Source organism: Taeniopygia guttata, chromosome 2 (genome assembly GCF_048771995.1).
Source record: "Taeniopygia guttata chromosome 2, bTaeGut7.mat, whole genome shotgun sequence".
NCBI lineage: Eukaryota > Metazoa > Chordata > Aves > Passeriformes > Estrildidae > Taeniopygia > Taeniopygia guttata.
In genome coordinates, this window is record NC_133026.1 from 126,961,458 (window position 1) to 126,988,101 (window position 26,644).

At 38.1% G+C, this 26,644-nt stretch overlaps 1 protein-coding gene across 1 annotated transcript in view; it reads left to right on the top strand.

The window, feature by feature from the left end:
- The window catches only part of NECAB1 (N-terminal EF-hand calcium binding protein 1), a 48,604-nt gene extending 23,640 nt beyond the window's left edge, over nucleotides 1–24,964 (top strand). Inside the window, 6 exon segments of the mRNA XM_072924814.1 lie at nucleotides 3,947–3,972; nucleotides 6,247–6,344; nucleotides 15,690–15,826; nucleotides 17,010–17,122; nucleotides 23,334–23,387; nucleotides 24,852–24,964. Of these exon segments, the coding sequence (XP_072780915.1) occupies nucleotides 3,947–3,972; nucleotides 6,247–6,344; nucleotides 15,690–15,826; nucleotides 17,010–17,122; nucleotides 23,334–23,347 (388 nt within the window). The 3' untranslated portion in view covers nucleotides 23,348–23,387; nucleotides 24,852–24,964.
- The last annotated feature ends 1,680 nt before the right edge of the window (nucleotides 24,965–26,644 follow it).

Sequence of the window (26,644 nt, forward strand, 5' to 3'; positions counted from 1 at the left end):
ATTTAGGTTTGTGTCTTCAGACTCTGGAAAAAAATCATAGTTCTGCAGCCCTTGTAGAGTGATCTACAGTACAAATTTTAAGAGCATTATTGAGCCTCTTTTAGCAACACAAAGGCTGTTATAGCTGGGATGATTAAGGTGATTTGTCAGCTGTGTAGTCATCGCATCCCTGTGAGTCACTGCTGAATGCAAAGGACTAGAGAGTTGTTTTTTCAGATGAGTTCTTAGTCAGGAAAAAACTCTCTTTATTCTCTCCTTCAGTCCTGCTACAGGCAGAGCAGTAAGTCGTGACTCTGAAGTTATCACTTAGCCTGGAGCTAAGCAAACTAGGCAATTATTTAGTGAAACAAATTGTGGGATAGTAAAAGAGCTGACCCCGCTGCCCATGCCAGAGCCCAGAGAGCCAAGCTGGCTGCTGCCTTTGGGAGCCCAGAGGGTGCACAGTCCAGCTGGATCTGGGACTGAAGAGCAGCAGTGTCCTCGGGGCAGCAGGAACTTTGTCTCCCCAGAGGCAGAAGCTTTGTCCCACTTCTGCCCCCTCTTCCTCCTCTCCCTTTTCTGTGACCAGAAGCCCAGCCAAAGCTTCTTACAGCACTGCATCCTGCTGGAAGCAGTTTTGCCCACACTGGTAAGAAACCTTGAACAAACCTGTACAAAAGGTGTTGTTTGCTGTTGCAAAGGAGCTGCGAGGCAGAAAATCCTTAAAATGGAAGTGCACACATAAGGCTCCTTTGCAAAACATCCTCAGTAGTGTGGGAGCAGTTACCTAATTTTGCTGACTTGAAGTGAGATGGTACACAGGCTTTCTGGTTGCAAAGACCTTACAGCTTTTTGGCTGAGGTTGTCCATGGACACCTGTTCAGTTACTCTTGCATCGTTTAAGTAATGCTGAATTCCTTTCACTCACAAATTATATGCTTCTACTTAACAAGAGGCAATACTAGCTTGAAACTTTCATCCCTAAAACCAAATTTAGCCAAGAGACATGCAAAGAGGACTGAAAAGATAGTTAGTTCAAGCTTTTGAGAGAAACCCTTCTCATATCTGAGAATGAAGAGAGATCTGAAGAAGCAAGTATTATCCTTCTCCAGCTGTAATTTGTGGCAGTGATTTTTCTAAATTAAGTTAGTTCATAAAACTTTCATATAGGATTGGATTCTTCAATAAATTAACTACTTTATATTTCAGACTCAATCCTCTGTAAGATGGATACCTTTTCTTGTGGTCCAGGGAAAATACATAGATCTTCTGCTGGTTCCCCTGCCTAGAGGTGCCTTTTGTACCATAGAACAGTGTGTGTCAGGTCAGTGGATGGATCCATGGACCCACAGCAGTGGATGAGTGGAATAGCTTTAACCTTCTCTCCTCCCTGGCTGCCCCTAGTCCATGGCTAACTGTAGTGGGCAGAACAAAAGCACAGCTGCTTTGCAATTCTGCATTTTGGACCACTTCCAGAGGTACCTCAAATCAGCATTTTTGCCATGGTTCATTCAAGTGAATTTGCTTATTTTACTGAACAATAGATATGATCAACATTTCAGTGATCAGGACTGCTCAGTGTAATACTCCTTTACCAATAGCTCGTGTTCTTTAGGTAGAGAACATTTTAGACGCAGACAGGTAGAAGGACTGCATCTCGTAGTCAGAAAGCAAATTGAGAATTATCATTCTGACATGATGTGAATGCATTTGCCTCACCCTATGATTTGGTTGCTTATCGTGAGTGGAGGTCTGGTGCCTGGATGTGAGTCATCCAGCAAATATTGTTAATAACATGTTCAGCATTACCAGATTAAGGGTCTAAGCAGAAGCATCCTTGGCATATGTACCCCCTGAAATGAGGAACCTGTGCTGCTGTAAATCTGAGTACTGAGTTACAGAAACAGCCCTCTGGTGTGCACCTCACTCCTGCACTATTAAATACTTGCCAAAATTATTTAATTATTTCTGTAGCATCTTGCAGGGAACTTAAAATTGTTTGTATGAAGCAAAAGAATTCTGAGGTTTATTCACAACTTGTTTTTGAAGTGCCGTGTCATTATTGCAGAGAGAATAAAATAATCACTGACACAAAATTACAGCTTCCCTGTCTAGAACAGCATCCCCTTCAAACAGGATGCTAAGAACAATGAAGTCTCTAAGGATATTTATAACAGAAGGAAATACTGAGTATGCTGGACAGAAATCTGTTCTTTATGTCCTTTCTGTGCTTTTTCACAAGCTTGCTATACAAAATGCTTTGGGTAATATTTTCTGGTTATTCATGTGTCCAGTTCTAACTGAAAATGAATTCAGCATCTGAACACTTCCATTTTCATTGGTAGTCCATTTGTAGCTGTGCCACTCCTGTCAGTAGGACAAACAGCATGTTGAAAACAGGGATGCTGAAAGCCCCTAGGCCCTATGTCACTAACATGGTGCTGAGGAAATTGCATAAGAACATGGACCAGAAGGGATGTAAATGTAAACTCTGAAATAGATCATGAATTTGACTGGTTAACAATGTGAAAGGCTATTTTAAGCTGTGCATTAAGAAATGCAGAAGTGTCTTTTACATTAAGTCATTAAGGCAGATGATGTGAAGGAGCTGAAGATGCAGGGACAATGAAAAAAAAAAGCAGGCATTATAACAACAAACTCTCCTGTCCTTTAACCTCATAATATCCTGTCAAGGCTCTTTGACTCAGGAAATTTTCCAGCTTTCAGGGTTTCAGTTTGCATTTAAAAGGTGAACATCTGGACTGTTCCAAAATCAACAGGTGAACTGCAGAAGAGTTTGTGATAATCCAGGATCCTGCAATTTCTATCAGTTTCTCTCCCTTGTGAAATAAAAGCCAGATGTAAGGAAGTTAGCAGTGGAGAAAGTGATTTTAAGATAGTACTGTGTCATCATTTTATTAAAAGTTCAAGTAAAAAATTCCATTAAAAAGATAAGTGAAAAAATACTAAGTGCAGTCAGCCATTCAATATTCACCCTTCAGCAAGATTTAAAGAGGACATTCATGCTTTTAAGTTTCTTTAATAATTTGTTTCTTTTCCTCCTTGGAAGAAAAGCAATATGCTAACTTTCAGTAATGAGCTGTAGGTCAAATATTTTTTTCTTTTAACTATTAAAGCCTTGCTCATGAGAGAAAATATCACTTCAAAGTTGATCAAGATGAAATCTACTTCAAGCAAAGAGGTTTGAATTGAACAGAACACTTCCCTGCATTTAGGTATTTATGTAATGATGGCATGGGAATATGACAGTACATCTATATTATTAATTTTGCCAAGGCTAGTAGTGGTGAAGTGGTCTTGCATGGCCAGAAAGTCTTAGGAGTGATGTGTGCTCATGGGCTAAGTCTGGTTTTATCCTCCTTCTGTAAGGCTCTCCCATAGAACACTATTGCAAAGCAAAGTTTGCAAACAGGAGAAGGTTTTTGTGTTCTTTTCTTTTTTAGCATGGAAGGCCAAGATCTCCGAGCCTTGCTGTCCAGCATGACAGCCACAGAAGAGTTGTACAAGCATAAAGGTGGAGGAAAAAACCCCAAACAAAAAAATTTCTGGTGTTTAGATGGATTTCTGCAAGATCTGGGGCCAAATGTGTAAGGCCTGAGGAGCAGCCACTGCATCATGATGCACAAAGGCTGAACCTGAGAGTGAGTTTGCAGTGAGTGGGAAGGTGCCAGTGGGAATGTGCTCAGGAACAGAGGCTACACCTGCAGCCAGCTTCAGAAAGGCTGCAGCCTTCTGCCCTAAGGCAGCAGAGCAATGCCAGCAAGAGCCAGGCACTCACATCTCCTGCTGCAGCCCAAGCAGGGGGCTTCATATCCCAGTCAGGCTAATGTTTGAGCTGCACTGTTTACCAATTAAAAAGAAAAAAAACCAAAAAAAAAAACCCCCAAAAAAACCCCAAAAAACACTATTACTAACCTCACTAACTTCTGTACTCTTATTTTTCCAGCAATCTTGACACAGAAGAGCTCTGTGGTAAGTTCTTTTTTGGGAAAGAACATAATATATGCCTGCGGCAGCCCTGTGTAAATAAGCATGCCATGTGATTATTTTTTTCTGTTTAATCTTTGTAGCTAAACAGAAAATAATTTTCACTCAGAGAACTCCTGGGAAAATGCAGATGGCTTATAATCTTTTCAGACTTTGTGCAGAATGTGCAGAATTTCCCTATGTGCAGAATTTACTTTGAAAATATTTTTCCTAATCTGTATTTCACATTCTCAGAGATTCAAGATCTGTTCTGGCATAAAGATAGATAGATAGATAGATAGATAGATAGATAGATAGATAGATAGATAGATAGATAGATAGATTACTTGTATTTTATTTCCCCTTACTATGAGATACCTTTTAACGCTTGTCATATACCCTACTAAAAAAAATTCATTACTTTCCTCCTACTTGAGCCAGGGAGAACAGCAAGTTTGACAAGTTCTATGATCCTTTGTCACAATAAAACTCCTGCAAGGCCTAGATTTTGGCCCAATTACCCATTTCTGTACCCATTCTGAGCTGTGAGTCATTTCCCCAACACCCTGTTTGCTCTCCAGATTATCTAACAGCACCTGATTTAGGAGTGTTTCTTGCAGCAGAAAACAATTTACAAATGTTTTTGCAGATTCTCCCACAAAATGTCAGAAAAAAAATCATACTTGTCAACACCAGACAATTTCTGGGGGAAACATGGTAAGTTTTCCAGTGGTCAACAATGCTGAAGACCTTTAAAAGATGAACATATTGTCAAGTTGAATACCACGGGGTGATATGGCCAAGAGCCCACTAAAAACCACCTCACCCTGTGGCTTATAAATATATGACAAGAGGCTTATCTGAAGTTAACTGGGCCGTGACAACTTCTGCTGGTTGAGCATCTGGCCAAAATTGTATAAACTTGGCTGAGGAAGAGAGGTGGTTTTGTTCCACATGGGATTTACTGCAGCTGATGTTTCAAAGGTTTGCTGGACTGGAGGGATGTCAGTCCAGCACTGACTCTTGTTTATTGTCTATTTTGATTAAATACAGGCTGCTTCAAATGCCTTTTAAATCCTTCAAACGTTGCCACTAGGGTGTTTCTCATCCATGAATCTGGTACTGAATTAACTCAATCCATATTTAAGCTTGTGATTACAGAGCTCTTTCTGACTTATATCAGTTCTTCTCAGAAATGAAGCTAAAAATCATCCAGGGTACTAACTCATAATATGTTTTAATTCTAAATAATTTCATTCAAACTCTCAGCAATACCAGATCACATCACAGTTTTCCTGGTAACTTATGCTCTCATGATTCCCCTGAGAAGCTCATGCTGACCTCTTAAAAGCCCTGAAGGGCTGCTATTTATTATTTCAAAAAGCTCCTATCTAACCTTGTTCTTCATGTCTGCCACTTAGATGTTGATTTTTGTGCTCTTCCAAGTGATCTGATGTCTAAATGCCTTGTCTAACATAAATTTATTTATTTTTCACACTGCTTCCTTCCTGCGCTTCCCTCTATTGTATTTCACCACATCAACCAAGTGGGAACTCGGGTCATGATTTCCCAGGTTTGCTCCCTCCTCTTGCTGTAATGCCTCTGATTTTACATCAGCTCTTTCTGTTAAGAAGTCTTTTGCTTTGAGAAGCCACACAGGGACATCCTGCAACTTGTTCTTTCCATTAAAAGAAATTTTCATTAAAATGAATTTTGCATGCATCATATTTGTTGAAAATATCCCAGCACCTGGGACTAGAAGCTTAGCTGGCCAACTCATGGTCTCTTCATTTCTCAGAGAAACAGCTGCTCTCAACCAGCCTCACTTATTATCTCTAAGGGCTCTACCAGAATTACTCATTTTCTTATCAGTATAATCAAATTCACCGCCTACATATGAAAGCTTCATTTGCTGCTACTAATTGTAGACTATTAGTCTGAAATTTCAATTTACAAAGAAGATGTAGATATTTTGAAAATAAGTTTGTTTCATCTGTCAAGCTGATATTTACACTTTTTGTGAACTTGTCAGCTCATTTATTGAAAGAAAATGTTTTGAAATACTGATTTTGGTATTTCAGGTATGCCAGGAATGATTTTACAGAGAAAGAATACAAAATTTAAAAAGAAAATTATCCTTTTCATTGTAACTCCTTTTCATTTTGCATCTAGATATTTAATAATGTTGTAACTTAATTCAGACTTGATAAAGCTGATATTTAATGAAACACTGGTTTTTCAGATAATTTGTAGGTGATGTAGTTTTTTTTCTTCTTTTAGATTATTTTTCAAAGCACTTAGGAGAGTATGAAAATGTTCTATCTGTCTTGGAAGACTTAAACATAACCATACTGAAGGCAATGGACAAAACAAAGAAAGTAAGTAAAAATTGTAAAATTTTCTTTACACTGTATATTTTGTTTGTTTGGAGTATTTCCAGTAGTTTTCATATCAGAATTTACTAAATAATGATTAAGTTTTTCCAAATATACATATTTGTAACAAAATCCAGTAAGAAAATGCTTGTCAAAATGGTTGTATATGAAATCTTCAAGTCCTGTCTGCAAACTATTGTAGTTTGGATATAGCCAGAATATTTGTGAATGGCCTGAAGAATGTTCTTTGCATTGTTGTATGAAGAGGATTCTATGTCCCCTATGACATGTGGGTAAGTATCAACACCAATATTTGGAAATAGACCAAATTTGAAAAAATAACCTGGTGGGTTGAGCAAAACCTCCTGACCAAGAACAAGATTTCATTTCCATTTGAGGCATTTTAAACAAAAGCAGTGGTCACAGAGCCTGCCAATAGGTGTGAGGGCTGTTGCCACCGCACAGCAAGGGGACCTTTACCCTGGAGGGAGGAGATGATTCTCAGGGGAAGAAGGTTGGTTTTTCCACCTGCGCATCTGACCAGGGATGTGGCAGTGCTGCAGGACATGCAGGCAGCCGGTCCACCTGGCACTCAGTTTGTTATGGCTGTACCTGCTCCTGTGCTCAGACCACATCCCAGCTGTGTGGCTGACCAGAAGTGCATCAATACATTGCTGATTTGCTCCTCTTCCTTGGCTGAACAGTTAAATACCCTGTGCAAGGTGGAACAGCTTCAAAAGGTGACAGAAGTGAGCCCAGATCCTCCAAACCCAGCCGCAGATGCACACCAGGCTAGTCATCAAAACCAGAAATTTCAGCCAAGATTATTCAGTGAGATCCCCTGGGGTCAAAAAACCCTGGGGTTTTTTTTCAGTCAATCAGTGGAGAGATCAATGTGGAGAAAGCTGTGCTTCTTTAGTGAAGCAGTTATCTTTGGTATTTGGGTTTATCTTTGGTATTTGGTTTATCTATTGGTATTATCTTTGCAGGAATAAAGTACTCATACATTTTACATAACCTGCTAAAATAAAAGCCCAAAAGTGTAGCGTTTTTACTTAGAGCTTGAGCCAGGAAGCTGAATGTCTCTTCATTCATGCTGTGCATCTTCCACTCATAATGAAGGAGCACTGACTCACTGTCTTATTGATCTGGATATTAAAAAGCAACAGATTGGATCATTTTAACTATTGCATAATTTTTTTTAAAATAGCCATGTGTATAAAATACTACTGCTGAAGGGCAGGATGTCATCTCATAACAACTGGAAGTAAATAAAAGACAGCATTTAAGAACTACTTCAGAACTTAATTACAAGGAGAAGTCCCAGCAGAGTAATGAGATTATAAAATATATATACTGGCCTGACTAGAAATATGGATAAGAAAATCTGGAATATTAATAAGTGTTTCATATGGCTACTTGAAGAACCCATCTAAAATATAAACAAACCACAGTTTCTTTGAATTTTATTTTCTTAACTGAGGATTCAAACCTAATGGGTTTTCTGTCTTTCAGGAATACTTCAGCTGACTATTTATTAGAGGTGACAGAAATACAGCAAGGCTAAAACTGGAAAATTGCTTTTAATTTCATTTAGTAGAAATTCTGTATGAACACAGGCAAACAAAAAAGGTGTCCTCAAAAATTCTAAAATAGAGCTTTCTGCCAAGGATATATTCAGCCACTAGAGCTTTGTATGGAAATTAAATTTTCAGTTCAAAGTTTGGATTGTTTTCAACAGGAATTCAGTTCTCAGGAAACAGATAGGTTATGTGACCTCATAGATCATTGCAGTGCAAATATTAAAATTTCTATCTTAAATGGTTCAAGTTTTACTTAAGTTCGTGGTCTAAAATCTGGATTCTGGCCATCTAAAATCAGAGCTGGATGTGCAGCAAAAGTTAGTTAGCACATTGAGATAGCATAATAAATGAAGTTCATCACCAATTACACACAGATGTGAGGCAGCTCATAGCTCAAGCTGATTCCCTGCTCATGCAAGCTGGTGCTCAGAAATGGTGTGGTTTGAAATGGCCATTGACATGCATCCCAGGCCAGACTTGGGTTTCCTCTCCTAGTGCAGCATAAAACTTTGTCACCATTCTGCCACTGCAGCCACTGAGTCCCTTGACCAGTGACTGAGTAGTATCGGCATTTATTATTATCTTCTAAGTGATGTGCTAGTTGGAAAATTCATATACAGAAAAGAAATCTGGAATTGAAGACCTACGCTGTGGGACACACCAGCACACAGTGTATCTGCAGTGGCTGAGTCAGTTTGCAATGACCCAGACCAGCATGCTTTCTGTGTACTTTATTGCCCTCTGTAGTTTGAAAGAGCTGTCAGCACAGCTTTTTTGAACTGAGTTTTCCCCAGCCTTCCTCTGCTGTCTGAAAGTGAAACCATCATCATCTGTGGCAGAAAACATTCCAGTGTGTTAGCAGGTTCAAGAAGCTTTTACTTTCTTTCACTGTTCTGGGGCCAGATCCCTCCTGCCAAACAAACTACACTGCACCTGGGAAGACAGGAAGGCCTTGGCAGTGTAGGAATCATGCATGCTCCATTGCTTGATGGGAAGGTGCTAAGCTAAAAACGCAGAGTTTGATTTCTCCAGGAGCATCTTTCAGCAGGGAAAAGACTGAGTTGCATTTGGAAGGAATATAGTTCATTACAAACCCCACCTAACCAGAATATGAGCTACAGTCTTTCTGTTTCAGTACTGTTTCCTTGTGTTACAACTTACAGCAGGAAGGAAAGTGATGATCTCTCACACTACTCCTGTAAATACTGAAGTATAGCTCTTCCTTTGGAGACAAAAGCACAGCAGGGTCGAATGGAAAGAAATGACAGACAACACAGGAAAAGAAGGATGGGATAGTGCAAATTTTCTCCTTTACAGACTCTGTAAAAGTCTGATTCTTTGCTTTGTAGGGACTTTCTTCCCTCCTTTGCAACTCTTTTTATGAAAGATACCTAATGATCTATCTATGATAGCAAGGGACCAGACTAGGTGAACTAGCAAAATGCATTTGAGCAGTAGTGATCAAAACTGATTTATTTAAGACTGGTTTTCATGCAGTATTTACATACACAAAACATAACATTAATGTTAGGATGAGAACAAGACAATTATTCAGTGGAGCTACAAAGTTCTCAAATAGCCTTCCAAATCTTTTTTTGGGGGAAAAAAACCCTAACTGCTTTTTACATGTTGCTTGTAAAAACATGGAAAGGGGGGTGTGTGGTGTGCAACAGAAGATACTGGATTCAATGACCAACACAGCATGTCTAATTATCTGCTTCTGTGAAATCATTAATTTTTCTTCTTTGCTCAAAAAACCCCAAAGCTAAGCAAAGTTAGTGCAGCCTTATCATTATTTGAAAATTTCTTGAATAGTCTAAAAATAGGAGCCAGTAAAGTAAAAGAGAAGATTACAGGAGCTGAGAGAGTAACACAGGGCTTGAAATTTAGTTACTGATAGTGCATTTATGGTAATTATGTAAATCACTGCGATCTTGAGGGTTGATACCCATTATAAACCAGAATGCCTAGATTTTTTTTACTTGCATAGTTGACTAATAGTTACAATAGCATTTATGAAAATTTTATCTCAAAAGAAATTATCTGGGAGGAAAGTTAGATAAGCATTTGTTGACAATGGTATTCCACAACTAACATTATATTTGAGCAAAAATGAAGTTTTAAATTGCTTTTTTGTTTTCACAAAAACTGTTAAATTGGCTGGCACCCATTTTTCCATGAGGTTAGAATTGATTAACATTTTTCACAGAGCATAGTCTTGTTCTCTTTGAAATCACACTTCTTACAAATGCACCTTTCACAGAATTAATGCAATGAATAGCTGCTGCACAAGAAAAACAGGTATTGCTCAGTTTATCCTGAGTATTATTTCATGCACTGACTTGGAAAACAGTTCATTTGTTCCTTTAGATTTGTTGGGGGATTTTTTATGTCAATCAAAAATCATAGCATCATTAAGGTTTAGAATCATTCAAGTTAGAAAAAATCCTTAAATTCATCAAGTCCAACAATTAACCTCCTGACACTGCCAAATCCACCACTCAACATGTCCCCAGATGCCACATCTACACATCTTTTAAATATCTCCAAGGATGAAGACTCCACCACTTCCCTGAGAAGCCTGTTCCAGTCTGTAGCTGAATTGACTATCTCTCAACTGAAGAGAGAAATGCTGGTGATAATGCTAAATATATCACCAGTTCCACCCTGCTACAAGGCAAAGAGGACTCTATGAATAAAAGTTTTTTTATCTGGGAACATTATTAAATTATGGTTTGGAATTTTTATTTGTTTAAAATTGTGACTACTAGTACAAGTCAAATCAAACTAAGATAAATTCAAAAAGCTGTAAGCAATTAATTCTGAGGAGTCATACAAGGATATTCCAGACATTCATGCCTTTCCTTTCTAGCTCCTTAATGAAAACTCTTGGGAACTTCTTTGATCTTTTTTTGTGGAAGTTTTATACCTAGTCGGTCAGAAAGACACAATTCTCAAATTTTTGCCAGAAGCAGAGAAGATATGTTTAGTCAAAAATAAGGATAAAACAAAACAAAAACCCCCTTAATTTAATATTCTTACCTCTAAATAGAAATTACTTCACAGCAGAAACATAAACATTTAACTAGCCATTCTTCTCTTGATACCTATCAAAACCACCAGAGGCTTTGATGTTTTCTATGCATTGTTGCACCTTTTCCCTGGAGCAATGGTGTTACACATTTTCCTGCTACCTGCTAATATCAAAACCAGCCAAAACAGTTTCTTGTCTTTAAGCAATGTGATGCACCTAATAGCACCTATATAGGAGTTACTTTTTATCCATGCATGGATTTTGTATGCCCTATTATTGCAACAACAGTGCATTAATCCTTCAGTAGTCCCAGGGAGTGATAGACTATTCTGAGAGATGCTGTTACAACTGTGTGGCAATCTTCTTTCTAATCAGCCATGGCTGCCTATTTTATTTCATTGCTGCTCCGTCAGCACTACAGATGGTTAGTAGAAATGGTCACTGTTCCAATTCTCTAGGTAATTTATGCAAAATATAATACTTGGATAAACTTGCAAAACTTGTGCCAGATTCAATGTTGAATCTAATAACTGGGCAAATCTTGCCTTTGATCACTTTTACAGTGAGGATGCTGTAAAGGTTACATTTGTGTGATGTCAATACATTAAGCATCTCTCATTATGGCTTCTAGTGAAATTATAATTTTATTCTGTTACTTTTTTTGATTTCTTCCTACAGTCTGAACAATTAGATTTTAGGGATTTCATTTTAGTGGAGTTATTCTTACTAATTTTATATCCTCAATTTAAAGTTGTAACCCAGGGCATTGTCCCTCTAAATCTAAACATATAGGGATCTAAACATATAGGCCAGGAGACATTCCATGATAAAGGGAAATTTAAATAGATTATTCCTTGCTGAGTTCTACTCAGTGATAACTGCTTTTCAGTTGATTTGAGGGTATTTTCTGTAAAGCTGAGCATAAATATTTTTATGAAATTATGTTTAATATGACATATAGGTAGGAACCAGAAAATTGCTAAGTTATATATCAGTAAGAAGTGTCCCACTCCTTCTCCATCTCAAGGAGCTGCTCTTATGATAAATGGAGCAGCAGAGTCAGGGGGAGAGGGCTGGGGCTGGCACCAGAGACTGAGAGGATCAAGAGCTGCTGAACCTTGGTAACCCTGAGATGGGGACTGAGCTAGGAGATTCCTAAACCCTGCCTCCTCTGCCTTTGTAGAAGGACAACCTCTTCTGCACTTTTCAAGATAGCCTGTAGACACTTTTAAAGACCACAGTCACCTTTTCCACAGTGAAATCACTAATTATGTGCATTTTCAGTTTCATTAAACAAATCTTTGCTGCTCGCAAAGGTCACAGTTGCCTCTTGATGAGGAAAATGTGGAAAATTACCCTCATTCATTCACATTCAGTAAAACTAACAAGCAGATCAATATGTTAACACAGACTTATTTCATCTTGACTACCCAAACTGTGGTGCAGTGTAATGTGTATGGTAATGAACAGTAATTTACAGCTAAGGAAATTCAAGAAATGAGCCATTTTTCTAGTTTATGTACAGACACCATCCATGGATGCCATTACTGATTGATGGCATGATGCTCTGGCAGTACATATGCTGGGCATGCCAGTTAAGCTGATTCTACCATAATATAAACTTAATAAATTGATAGAAAAATATTGTACCAATGTGCCTCTAATAAAACACAAAATAAGGTACTTTTCAAAGGAAATAGAGTGGTGAAATGATACCAAAGCATGGCCACTAATTCCTCAGTGCTGAGAGCTGGTCTTGACGTTTAAATTAAATTGCAATGGACAATCTTTTTCCCTCCATGACTTAAACTACAATTATTCAAATAATTTATATATGCTGAATACCTTCTTCTGTGATCTTTGAAGAACTTTAGAAAGACATGTAGTAGCTATTTTTCACTGGGTGGGCCCAATATTGCTGTGAGCTCAGAATTTATTGACTCACAAATTCTTCAAAGAAAACAGTAAATAATTTGTAATTATTTTTTCAACTACGTACATTGAGAGAGTTAAGTAATTCCACATAGAATATTTGTAAGCACTAATATTTGGGTAAAATATACTTAAGGAAAGGGCCTTTGATCATTCTAGACTGCCAAAGATGATGTTAACATCCTGGCTACCTTTCCCATCTTCAAAAATAGCTCTGATAAGGTAACTCTAAGACATATCTAAAGATCACAAGGACCTTTTTCATAGGGAAGCCTTTAAATACAGAAGTTATGGGACATGAATACAAAGAAAACAAGACTAAATCCCAGTGCAATGCACAAACTCGGAGTAGTTCTAATTAAAAAAAAAAAAAAAAAAAAAAACAAACTTATTATCTTTAAGATGCAGGAAAACTTTTCTAGGTAATTTTTTTTTCTCAAGGATTTAGAAGAAGCCTCAGACAGCAGCAAGTATTACACAGCTAATGTTTATATGATCCCCATACCTGTGAGAGCCCACCCAAAGAGTTTTCAAAATGAAACAATACTGATGTACAATTAGGTTGTAATTCAGCATGTCTGTATCAGACTTGCCATGAGTATCATCAGGAAGCTTTATGGAGATATTTGCAACATTTACTTTCTGGATGCCCAGAATTTTAAAACACAATTCAAGAACTTACAAGAAATGGTCTGTTCTGGGATGATTTCTTCACGTATTTCCAAGAGCAATGGCAAAAGCTGAAAAATAAATTAAACTATACCTTGGATTTCCACTGAAAGATTTCAATTATCTGTCCATGCTGCACAGATTCATACATGTTGTTCTAACATGCCAGAAAATCAAAATTTTTGGAAATTAAATGATCTGTCAGGTTCACTGAAATTTTAAATCCATTACAATGGAGACAGTTTTGAAAAATAAAATAACAGCTTTCGTATTGCACAAAAAGATTAAGAAATCATAGAAAGGTTCCCATACACATTATTATAGACTGGTGTGAGTCCCCGAGGTAGACAGACAATCTCTCATGAGCATCTATTTTAAAATTGTGTCAATTAAAAATTATTTGTTGGAAAGTGACTCGCAGCTGATTAGTTTGTGACAGCACAAAACAGCATAAGTAAATGAAGACCACAAAGCTTCTGACTACATAAGTAATTTCTGATGATTCATGGGTAGCTTAACACCTGAGATTTCTGCAGCAGAAGTCTTCCAACAAGAACTAACTTAGTAACAGATATTGTGAAAAGATTGCTTTCATCTGAAAGCAAAATGCTTCTAAAGCAATTATATGACAATCCTTCATTTTACATTCCAATTTCTAAACATCTTCTATTTGTGTTCTGATTGCAAACACATACATGGGAAAATTTTAAGAGAAGTCCAAAAATCAGAACGGTATTTCAGCTGTAATTCACATTGGAAAGAACATGGAATACCTTAAGAATACCCATATGCATTGCCAAAAATACTCAAATAGGTTCTCAGATAGTGTAGGAGGCAACACCATTGAAGTGACAGGTCTTCTTTAAAGCTTGGAGGTGGGGACCATCATCTCTCTTTGGATGTGGTGACTAGAGAAATCTCTCTCTGAAGGCACCTCATATTTTATGACACTGTTTTAGATTGATTTGTGCCCAAAGGTTTTCAAGATCAGCTGAGTGAGTAGCCAACAAATTCATTCAGAGATGTAAATCTGCTTTCTGTCTCTGTTCCTGATGTGACCTCAACAGAGAAGCAGAGGCTCTAGGGGTCTGTTCTGTCCTCTCTGTTACATTTATTAATGAGAAAAAAAAAGAAAGAGGATGTTTAAATTGTTGTAAAGGTGGCCCTCCTCACAAAGCATTACCTACATATTACTGTAGAACTCCCAAATCACAGAATCACATTAATGGGCATGGTTGGAAGGGAACATAGTGGAGTTTTGCAGATTTGAGCTTGCCAGAAACATCAAATTTGCCCCCAGTCATGGAAACATGATTTATTGGGCCAGGGAGACAACAGGCATGAAAATTGATTTCTGAAATTATCTGCACAAAAAAAAAGCATAAATATTTTTTGATACATACCATAAATTGGAAATGTTATTATTCAAAGAACCACTACAAATTGCTAAGCATAGGTGCAAACTTTTATAATAACCAAACTCTAGTTTAAACAAAATTTAGATGCATTTAATTAAATTGTGACATATACAGATATATGGTTTCAAAAGTAATTAAAGGAACAAAAATCAGTGAAAGAATGCTAAATTCAGAAGGCAACCTCTCTTGTTGCCTTCTGACAGTCCTTCAGCCAGCTGTTGGTGGGATTTTTCTGGGGAGTATCTTAAGCATGTGCCTTGCTCAAAGACTATTCCCATAATATCTAAGACAGGCGAGTGGGTTTGGGAAAGATCTTTTCACAAGAGTGGATCTGAATTAAAACCTTAAATTCAGTTCTGCAGCTGTCAATTTTATTTTGGTTTTTCCACACTTCAGAAGTAATGTGATGCTGCCATCAACTGGAGTTAAGGATGTAAGGAAAATGGTCTTTTGAGTAGAAACTGTGTTGTGTCACTGAGTACTTGAGCCTCCCAATTTGAGTGGGAGTTGTGTCTACACCTGGAAATTCAGAGGTCTTTTTGTCCATCAACAAAGGTAGCTTACATGGTTTACATTTATAAACATGGAAACATCCAACCTGCTTCCTTCCTGAATTAAGTCTGAACCTTCCCTCGTGTATTTCTAACTTAGTAAGCAAAGCCTGACCTTTTGGGTTTTTGGTTTGTTTTTTTTTTTTTCATGTAATTCTTAGGACTATCAGGAAGCTTCCAATTTGGAGCAGTTTGTGACTCGCTTTCTTTTGAAGGAGACCCTGAACCAGCTGCAGTCCCTCCAGAGCTCCCTGGAGTGTGCCACGGAAAACACGGAGGAGCAGAGCCAGCAGGAGAGGTGAGCAAACCCTCTTCAGCTGCAGGGAAGGGGGTGAGGAGTGAGAACCTCCACAAGTGCTTTACGTTTCACCCGGAAATCTGATATAGGCAATAACAGAAGAAATAAGGAGACACTTTTTAGGAAACCACTAACAGGAGTTTTCCTAAAATTGAATGCATTTTATGCTGTGGTGGGTTGCCTGTAGGGCAATAATTTTGGTACGTGCTAGGTTCTGCTGACTTCTTTTTAAATCCCTGGACAGTTTACTGTCACATGTAGAAACCAAACCACTGCAATATAAAGAGCTCTGAAATTACTAAGATAACTGACAGCTTTATAATTCTTTTTTTCATGGACAATGATCTCCAGGTTAAAAGAAATAGCCAGGCTTTGCTTGTCACAGTTTCTCCCTAGAATATATGGCCATATTATTGGTTAACATCTAGCTCTATAAACTCTTAATTGCTTGGGTACCCTTTATCCATCCAAGGGTTTTAACACAATTTAGTACAATGATCTCTGTGATGAGGGTTTGAAATGTTACTTGATTATATGGAATTTTTTCCTCATTATGCTATTGTTAAAGACAATAGGGAAAGCAAAATACAAACTATTGTGTTTTATGGACAAAGATCTTAAGACCTTTCTGTTGGAAATGTAATTTTCTTTTACTTTTAGAAATATCATTTTCTTGTTTCGTTTGCTGTTAAGTTTGAGATCCCTGAAGTACAGGAGTAATTCCTGGTTTTGTGCCAGCATCTTGAGCAGGAATCAGGTTTTGAAAGCCTGAGGGTGCACCGAGTATGCACAGTGTCTGTGCACCTCTATTCATGCCAGTTCCTCTGCAGTGATGCTGCAAAACTCCTGTGAATGAAGAATGAATGACTACTTAGGTCAGGTCAGAACCACATAATGCACAGATACTGACCTTGAGATTTGTCTCTCTCAAAGATTTTGGTTTATGCCAGTTTAACCCTCTCTTTTTTTTTTTTTTTTTTTTTTTTTTTTTTAAAAACTTCTTTAGTGACCTTATCAAAACTAATAAATAATAGTGGAAATCCAGAAAATAATTCAGTACTCTCAATAGGTATTTATTTTTATTTAATTCAAAAGGGAACGTAGAAGTGCACTTTTTGAGAACAGAGAGAGAATAGCTCTCCCACATATTTTTCCTTAAGAAGTCTCCTGTGTTTCTGTGCAGACAAGATCCAACAAAAGCAGAAGTGCTCTCAATTCAGTGGCCAGGAAAACGCTTAGCTCGAAGGCTTCAGAGGAACAACAGCCTGTTATCAAATAACCCTTATTCTAGCACAGGTATGGCATTTCACATTTTAAACATATAGACATATATACAGAAAAATATACACAAATCTTCCTCTCAAAAATTTAGTTTAGACATGTAACTAACTCAGATACTTTACTGACAGAAGACAATTTTAATTTAATATAGAAGATACTAACTGAAAACTGAGTAAAATTAATGCATATCCATAGATCTGAAATTATAAAAGATAAAAACTTAATTGTGGGCCAAACTGTGTGGTTTTGATTGATTCAGCATTTTTTAGGTAATCTGTATTGCCTGCAAACATGAATTAAAAGGTGAAGGCTATTACTTATATACAACCAAGTTTTCTGCCATGACTCACATCTCAGCTGAGGGGAATAAATAATAAACAGAAAGGGAAAATACAAAACCTGAAAGAAAATAATATTTAATTTAAGGTAATGAAAAAAAAAACCAAAAAAAAAAACCCAGCAACTCTGCAGCAGCATTTCTGCTTGGAAAATGATAGAGAACTTTGGTAAATGGGATACTTTGGAAGCAGTGACATTAAGCATGAGGCTGCAGTGAAGACATCTCCATGCTTAGTTACATGTTCCAGAATCAAGGCATGAAGATGACTGAAACAACAAAATATCTAGTGGGTCTAGCTCACTTCTGGACCATGTGCTGACCTCTTCCTTTTAAACCCTGTGCTGAGGACCTTTCTGTCACTCATATTCATGACTCACTCCCTGCCACTCACCAAATGATGCTGTTCTTTGAGAGCAGTGATGCAGGATGACGTTTGGTCTCTTGTGAATTGGTGTTCCTAACCAGGAAGGTCACAGAGCTGCATTCCTAATTCAGAAGAAACCAAACAAATGCAAGTTTTACCAAATCCACTTACTGTATTGGTGTAATCTTAAAGAGCTAATAGCCTACTAATAGCTGACAGCTGTCTACTTTCCTACACAAGGTTTGTGTTTGTCTTGGCACTTGGTCTTTGTGCTTACTGCCAGCTGCCCACATGCACAGCAGCACTGTGGTGTGTATATGCACCCAAGGCTCAGGATAACATTTCCCCAGCCTATGTACCTGTTCAGGCAAAGCCAAACCCTGCCTCCTCTACCAACCACAGCTGTGGTATGTTCTCAGAATTAGGGTTTATTTGTTTGATCAAAATATATGCAAGTGCCACAAGAACTCTCAGCTGGGAAATGAGAAGGTGAGTGAATGTGCATAGCAAGAGCATTTGTTGAAAAATTTTCAATTTCTGATAAGTAACCTTCCTGTCTCCTTAATGCAATCACTTATGTACACATTTACATGGTGAGTGATTTCAGAAACTTCTTTAATAATGCAAATATTTGTTTCTTTGAGTATTTTCCTTTTCATTTGGCAGACAATTTTCAGGAGACTTTAGCAAAGCCAAAATTTCCAGAAACATTAGAGGGACTCACAGAATCCCAGAATATCCTGAGTTGGAAGGGACTCATAAGGATCATTAAAGTCCAACTCCTGGCCCTGTATAGTGCCATACCCAAGAATCACACCATGTGCCTGAAAACATTGTCCACATGCTTCTTGAACTGTTGGTGCTGTGACCACTTCCCTGGGGGGCCTGTTTGAGTGTCCAACCACCCTCTGGATGAAGAACTTTTTCCTGATATCCAACTTAATTCTCCCCTGACATAGCTTGATGCCATTCCCTTGGGTCCTGTCCCTTGCCACTCTCACCAGAGAGAAGGCAGGGGTACCCATGTCACCTCTTCCCCGCAAAGGCAGTTGCAGACTGCAGTGAGGTCTTCCTTCAGTCTCCTCTTCTCAAAATTGAATGAGCTAAATGACCTCAGCTGCTCCTCGTATGGATTCCCCTCAAGACCCTTCAGCACCTTCATAGCCCTGATGTTTGTGCCTTTCTAGAACAGTATTGTCTAGCTCCACCCTTGCTGTATCACAACAGATTGGGTTGGATGGGGCACTGAGCAATCTGATCTAGTGGAAGGTTCCCTGCCCGTGGCAGGAGAGTTGAAATTCAACGACCTTTATAGACCCTTCCAACACAAACCATTCTATGATTCTATGATCAGGTCACTACACAGGCAGGAATATACCTGCAGTGGGGATGCAGAACTTTCTTCCATTACCAGCATGATTTCAAAAGCACTTGCATTAATCCAGAATGTAGTTTTCATTGTGTATTGGATTTCTATTGTATCTTAAACAGAAAGAAAAATCATTCATAGAGTCAAATCATGCTTTCCTTTAGTTTCACCTAAATGAATATTAAACTAGTTGCAGCGCAATCTTTGAAAAGCCAAAAAAATTTGCAGGGTAATTTTTTTTAATAAAATACAGGAATACACTATCTACAAGCAACTTAGCAACATTTTGTAAAAGTTTATCTTTTATGTTTTTCAAATGTTGGATTGAGGAAGACAGCCAATGGGTAATCCAGATAAACAGACTCCAGAAGCTAATTGATAGACTGGAAAAGAAGGTGTGTGGGCTTTTTCACCTGTTTCTTCTTTCACTTTCAGTAAAGCAATCCTTAAACCACACATGTTTTCAGTGCCCCAGTTGCAACATTACCTAAGAGAGCTAACACTTATTAAACACTTACATTTTTCTTCCACCTTCCTCTTTCCTATTCATGACATTGTTTTTCCATGCTTCCCTTTCCCCCTCCCATCACCACAGATTGAACTTTTCATAAAGATGTGAAAAATTGTATTATTCTATGACTGGAGGATGCTAATGTATTCAGTAGTCCTTGTTTAGGGGAGCATGCTACAACCTCTCCCTTTTAGGATCTGATCTTTTCCTCTTCCTCTCTAAACTTTCCCATAAAAGCTTGACAGAAAGTTTTGTTTCCTCCTTTCCCATCAGAGAATACTAATTTATAAAGATTAAACCCCTTTTCTTGTCAGTACAGTTCAACCAAAGTCTGATGCAAATCTTTTTGGGAGCTGGCTGCAGCAGTCCCCAGAGCCCAGAAATCACCTGTGTGGCTCCCACACCAGAGCAGAGCCCTCCAGGAGTCTGACAAATCATCCATCTGATCAACAGTGCCAGGGCTTCCCAGTGCTTGTAAAATCTTTAGCCACATCTGTCAGTACAGAAAACATCTATTCTTCTTCATTATTATTCAGACTTGATTTCTACTGTGGTGTTCAAAAGTTGTCTTATAATCTGTGTGTGATTATTTCTTTTTCTTTTTTTTTTTTTTTTTTGAGAAGAAAGAACAACAGAGGGAAAGTAAGGTTATAAATTCCTAAGTTGTTCTCAGCATTAATTTTCCCTTTTTTAAGGACAGACAGATAATTTCAGATACATACTAGGGGAGTGGCTGAATTCAGTGGATTTTGAGACCCAGGGTGTTTCTTCCTCCTTGTCCCCTAGAGGTGAGGTTTTGGGTTGAAGTGCTCTCAGACCCAGGAGTAGCTCCAGTCCCAGTGCAGCTGATGCTGTTCCTCCCCACAGGTCAGTGCTCACCAGCAGTGAGGCTTTGACTGTACTGCAAAGACATTGGCATGGGTCTCTTCACCAGCCCACACACAGGCAGCGCTCACAGGGACATGAAACAGCGTGATCTTGTTCTTTCTTTCTAGCTGGTTGGGATACTCCTCCATGATGATTGTCATCTACTGTATGTGGCTGGATCCATACTCCTTTCCCAGGCATTGGCTCAGACCTTGGGTCAAGGCAGAAAAATGTCTCCTGTTACTCAACCACTAGTCCAGCTTGAGTTCAGTAGCAAGTTACACACACAGAAAATAATTAAGTAAGGCATTTAACAAAAAAATCCCAGTAAATGGTGGTGACTTGGCACAGGTCTCAGCAAGAGAAGCGTACTGACCTTTCTCTTCTGTTCCTCCTTCCCAAATGAAAAAAAATGTCCCTAATTACCTTTCCTCTTTGGTCCCAGTTCGGTATTTCTGTTATCTCAGCCTTAATACTGATTAGATGCATATGGCCACCCCCAGCACTCCTGGCCTTGCTTCAAAAGGAGCCCAGTATTCCCTTTGGTTATCCCTGCAGTCTGAGAGTCTCTCATATCACTTCTCCTTAACCGGCTGTGAAATTTGGCCATTCCTTGTGGCACTGTCCATGACTTCTGTCAGCTTCTCACTCTGCTTCTTGCTGTGCTCCGCACTCCTCGTGGTCTGCTCAGTGCAGTAAGCTCTGGCCAGGGAATACCAGTGAGCCTCTGTCCGAGTGCTTCCTCCTGGAGGCCATTTCTGCATGGGAAAGGCAATTACCCAGCAGTCGCTACATTAATGACATTTTAGTAGCAACTTAATCTTTTTCTGAATAGATATTAATTGGATTTTGAAATGTCAAAGTCCACCATGAAAGCTAAGTCTGGCTTTACTCCCAACTCAGCTTTGAAAACAGCAGCTCACTGCCCTGCCACAGTTGCCACCTGACATGGACTGATGCCAAAAGAAAACATTGAAAAGAATGTTACTTTAAGAAGAAATAAACCTGGCATTCAGCAATAATGCGGTGCAAATGTTACAGAAAGCAGCCAAACATTTTGTGGTAAATAAACTTACAATAAGGACATTATAAAATGATCAAATTTCCTACAGACAAATGACAAGAGAACCTGAGTTTGAAAAGGGGCTCTGTGCCAAAGGGAGACAGTGGAAGGGCATAGACCTCCCATAATTACCTCCTTGTCAATATAAAACTTGATTAATAAAACATAGCAATTCCATACGTCTTATTTTTCCAGTAGATAACATATCTATACTCACCTTTGTTTAACTTTGCATCTGCTTGAATTTGTATCTCACAGCCATATATGACTGTGAGAGGCATTAAATACCAGCTGCCTTTACTAAAACTCCTCTTTTTGTCTTTGCCCCAAAACAGGTTAGAAAGGATTGCACAATCATGCTAAAAGGCAGTTTCAGAAGCCACCACTTCTCAGCTGAGGTGGCATAGGATTGCAAAGGCATTTTAAAGCCTCTGAGCTGAATCCATTTTTATTTCCAGGCTTTGTTTACATGTACTGGCAAAGAAAACAATTATTTTCTTGCTATGTTTAGAGAAACTTTGCAGTACTTCCTGGAGTCATTCCTTTCCTCTCTTTTTCCTTATGTTTCCTGAGGAAAAACATTGCAGTGAAAGTAAACTTTCACTTCAGGAATACACATTTTTCCCTCAGTTTTTTTATCCAAAGTGTCTGCACTGACAATAAAGCTGGATGTCTTTCCCTTCCCACACACATTTCATTACTTTAACTACACAGCAGCTTCTGACTACTTCATTCCTGCCTTGCTCTGCCACCTGCTGCAGGTGGAGGTCCTCTGCTCATTTGAATTCTACCTGCACATCTCTTGTTGGCTTTTCAGCAAGAACAGCATCTGTGCTGGCAGAACAGCTGCTACCTGGGGTTAATCGATCCTCACCCACGCTGGGAGTGGAAGAAGATTTTTTTTCTTTGTTGCACAAGATCTGTGTTCAGTGAGACGTGAAGCACCACTAAAAGAGCATGTTTTGCTCCAGCTGCTTATTGCAAATTAATCTGCTTTTTTTTTTCTCAGGCATATGGGTATTTTTCAGAATATCATAGTGGCACTGGGTTAGGAGGTAGTGCATGTGCCTGCAAGTAAATAATGGTTTTGTGTGTGCTACTGGTTGGTGTTTGTGTGAGTCACTGATTCCTGAAGTGCACATCCACTTTGGTACCAGGTCCACTCACAGACACATCTCTTTGCTGCTACCCAGCCCAGTCTCACAGCAAGGGCAGCAGTTCAGAAACCTGACTTAGACCACCATGCGCATCTCTTTCAGTGGTAGAAAACAGCCTCTTGCAACCACAAATTCCCTTCAGAGAAGTTTCTTCTGTGTAAAGTTTTATGATTGCACAAGAGTAGCTTATAGTTCATTTCAAGTTGCCATTCTTGCTCATCTCCACAGTCCATGAGACAATTTGAGAGGGTGTCTGCCTTTTCTCAATTAAATCCAGCATACATTTGGGAACAAGCAGATTTGTTAAAATGAAAAATCACCTGACAAGCACTATAAATAACACTTTACAAGACAGCCTGGGCTGGAATTAACCACTGAGGCATCCAGGATCTTGGAAAACTCGTGTTTGACTTAGAACTAATAAAGAAGATATTTAACTTCTTGAGGTAGAACAGAATCTAATTATTGAATAGTTTGTTAAAAATGTAAGAGTGGAATATAGCTGTAGTATTGACTCTTCTTATAATTTCTATTTTCTTTTCAATTGCCTCAAAGGACCTAAAGCTTGAGCAACTTGAAGAGGAAGTTTTGGAAGAAAATGCAAGATCTGTAAGTACTGTTCAAGATAATGATTATGACATTTTCTTTTAAACTTCAGGCATTGAGACCACACCTGGCCTCTTTTGTTAAAAAATAATTTTAAAACATCTTTATCCTCACTTCTTCCAGTGATAAGAATCCATTTTAGTTAGCAGAATATACTGCGCAAAAGGCAACAGAAGAAAATTTTGAATATGTGGGTAAAAGCTTTATATTAACTTTTTGTATTGTTTTTAAAGGATAGAGTGAGCCAAAACCTTAACACAAAAAGGGAGAAAAATGTGTAATTAATAAGATTTATCAAATTTGGTAGCAATGTTTATGGGGTGGTAGCTTCTCTGCTCCAAATGCTGCAAGCATGCTTTAAACATTTTTGTACAGCCTCCCTCCCTCCCAAAACTGCCATAGGAAATCCTGTGAAGAAAAATGGAAGAGTAGTACCTTGTGCTCATTACAACCTACAAAACTAAAATTGTGACCAGAAACAAACTTTCTGTTTAACAAGTTTATTTCCAAATATTGATATACTAGCATTCCTAAATTCATGAACCTAACATTCATTCATTTGTACCTAACAAAATGTAAATCAAATACACATGAATAAATTATTTAATCACAGGAGTTGCATTAGATTTTTTTAAATGAGCTTATGCAGTATCGCTACACAGGCTGCATATAATCCATGATATAATAATATTCATAATCAAGGCAGAAACAAGTAAAAAAACCTGTACAAGAAATTAAGTCATACTCATTAAGAAGCACATTTTGTTGCTTTAAATATTCCATTAATAAAGTTGACAAGCTTCAATAGATTAATCAATAAATAAACTACTTCAAAGACCTACATGATAATTATAATAATTCAGGATAAATAGGTCTTCTGCACTCCTGACTGTTTCCATAGTCCTGTTTATAAAGACTTCATTTTCTTGCAGAGCTATGGATGGAAACCCCCTCTCTATTAATCACTTAATGTGGGCTATCTTGGGCATCTCAGTCAGGGGAGGGTCAGGGCTCCAAAAGGTAAAAACTATGAAAGCACCTTAATAAAAGCAACAATGCATCCAGTGCAGGTTGTGGGGATATGCTCTTATCCCAAACCTCACACCTGCTGGCATACAGATTCATTCAAGGAAACACACTGACTTTATTACTGAACATCTCAAAGACCAACCTTTGCTTTGCCCTCTTCTGAAAAGACTCTCTCCTCCAGAGTTAGAACAACAGTCTGAAGTGGACACTCATGCCTAGACACAAAAGCCATGCTTGAGAATTTCTGCTTCTCCACTCTAGAAGAATAAAACAGGGACTGCAAACTTCAAGGAAACTTCTGTGGGTTTTCTTTTATGGTTGTGGTTTTATTGTTATTATTATGATGGTTTGTTTTATTGTTTCGTGGTAGACTTTTCTGAGTCTATCATGGAAATCAGAGGAAGCTGTGGCAGTAATATTGTCATGGTTTTGTATCAGCACATAATGATCATTCAGCACCAGATGTCTGTGATAGAAGAAAAAGGAGAGGAATTCCATCTTGCTCTGAAGCAGTGCCTGGAATCTACTTCTGCTCAAGGTGGCTGCTTGCAGTAAGTACAGGGTTATTGTCCTTGGGCTGAAGGAAGAAATGTAGTCTTTTTTCTTTAATAACTGGGATTATTTATGAAGAGAGAGCCTATGACACCTTTCTTAGTGGGTTATGTGTGTGTGTAAGACAGAGCTTTTTAAAGACACCTAGAACTAGAAAGAGATTAGAGAATGTGCAGATTTTAGGTACTATCACAAAATGATTGTTCATCCCAAAGATGCTAAACAATCTTTTCAGGCTTGTCAGCTCTGCAGGTCTTCATGACTTCTGGAAGCTCCCAGGCTGATATTCTTTACTGAAAAACTCACTTGTCATCCTTCATTTATGCTCACCTGGAAAAGGAGCAACTTATAAACTTGTTTTCCAGTTCTCTGCTTGGAAGCTTTCAGAATCTTCCCTTTAGGCTATCATTATAAAATTTTAGTTCATAAATAAGAATTGGAAAAATTAAAAAGCAAAATTTTCAATGAAACTATGTTTCTGATTTGCTCCTTTTAGAATTAATAAAACATTAGAGCTGGGTTGAGAATAAGTTTTAGTGTCTTACCACTGTACTTGATTTCTGAATTTAACATAGTGGAGTATGTACTATCATACATACTATAGACCATTATGAAAAAGATATTTTTGTAATGTGTACACAATACAGAATCTTCCCATCTAGTCAAGTGCTTCAAAGAGTGCCTATCATATCCCTAATTTATGACTCTTGTTGCTGTGAGATTATCACATTTAGGATTTTATCAGTACTGTTCACATACACCAGAAAAATTAAGCTGGAAGGAGTGTGATCTTTCTTCAGTGGTTTACTTGTAAAGGCAGACTGACGAGGAAAATAAAATTCTCTTGTTGGCCAAGAGATGAAAAAAAACCCCAATAAGACATCCTCCCAGCCTACTCCCAGAAATGAACATCCAGCCAAACACTGCAGTGATTGCAGACTTGTCAGGGAGGAGAAGTGATGTAACTCAGAATGCAAGTTAACAAATGGTGGCAGAAAGTTCCTTTCTTTCCCAATTTTACAGGCATTTGTTAAGTCTGTAATGCCACCTAACGGATGGGTTTTGTGGTAGCTATAATTGACAGTGACCTGTTTTATCCAACAGCGTTTAATATTTTTGCCATTTTACCATGCACTTTCACATACAGCAGCAGAAAACCCATAAATCATAAAACATTGCTGACTACATTATGAAGCATAAGCTGAGACCAGTTTTAAACACAGCATTAGTGAGGTCAGCAATCTCACACTTGGGCACACGGAAAAATCTGTATATATACTTTCTGTGCTAAACACCAATTTGAGTACCCAAGTAAATAAGTACCCTACACACTATAAAGCTTTTATGCTCAGGATAATAAGCAGGATGACCCTGTGTAGAGGATCAACAGATACTCTGTGGGTCATTTTTCACTGCTGAGAAATTGTTACTTGAATAACTTAAGAACAAATAACTAGTATGCAAAATATTATTTCAAAAGTGTATCTGCAGCAGGTATCAGCCCATATGGCTTTTCACTACATAATATGTATATTTCATTTACTCCATTAGCTGTCAAAGCACTTAAATTCTATGACACTTGGATGCATCTCTCATACAAAAGGATAACTTCTACTTATTAGATTATCTTCCCTGAACAGCTGTTTGATTGATTTTCTGTTTAGTATTTGTTTAGATAA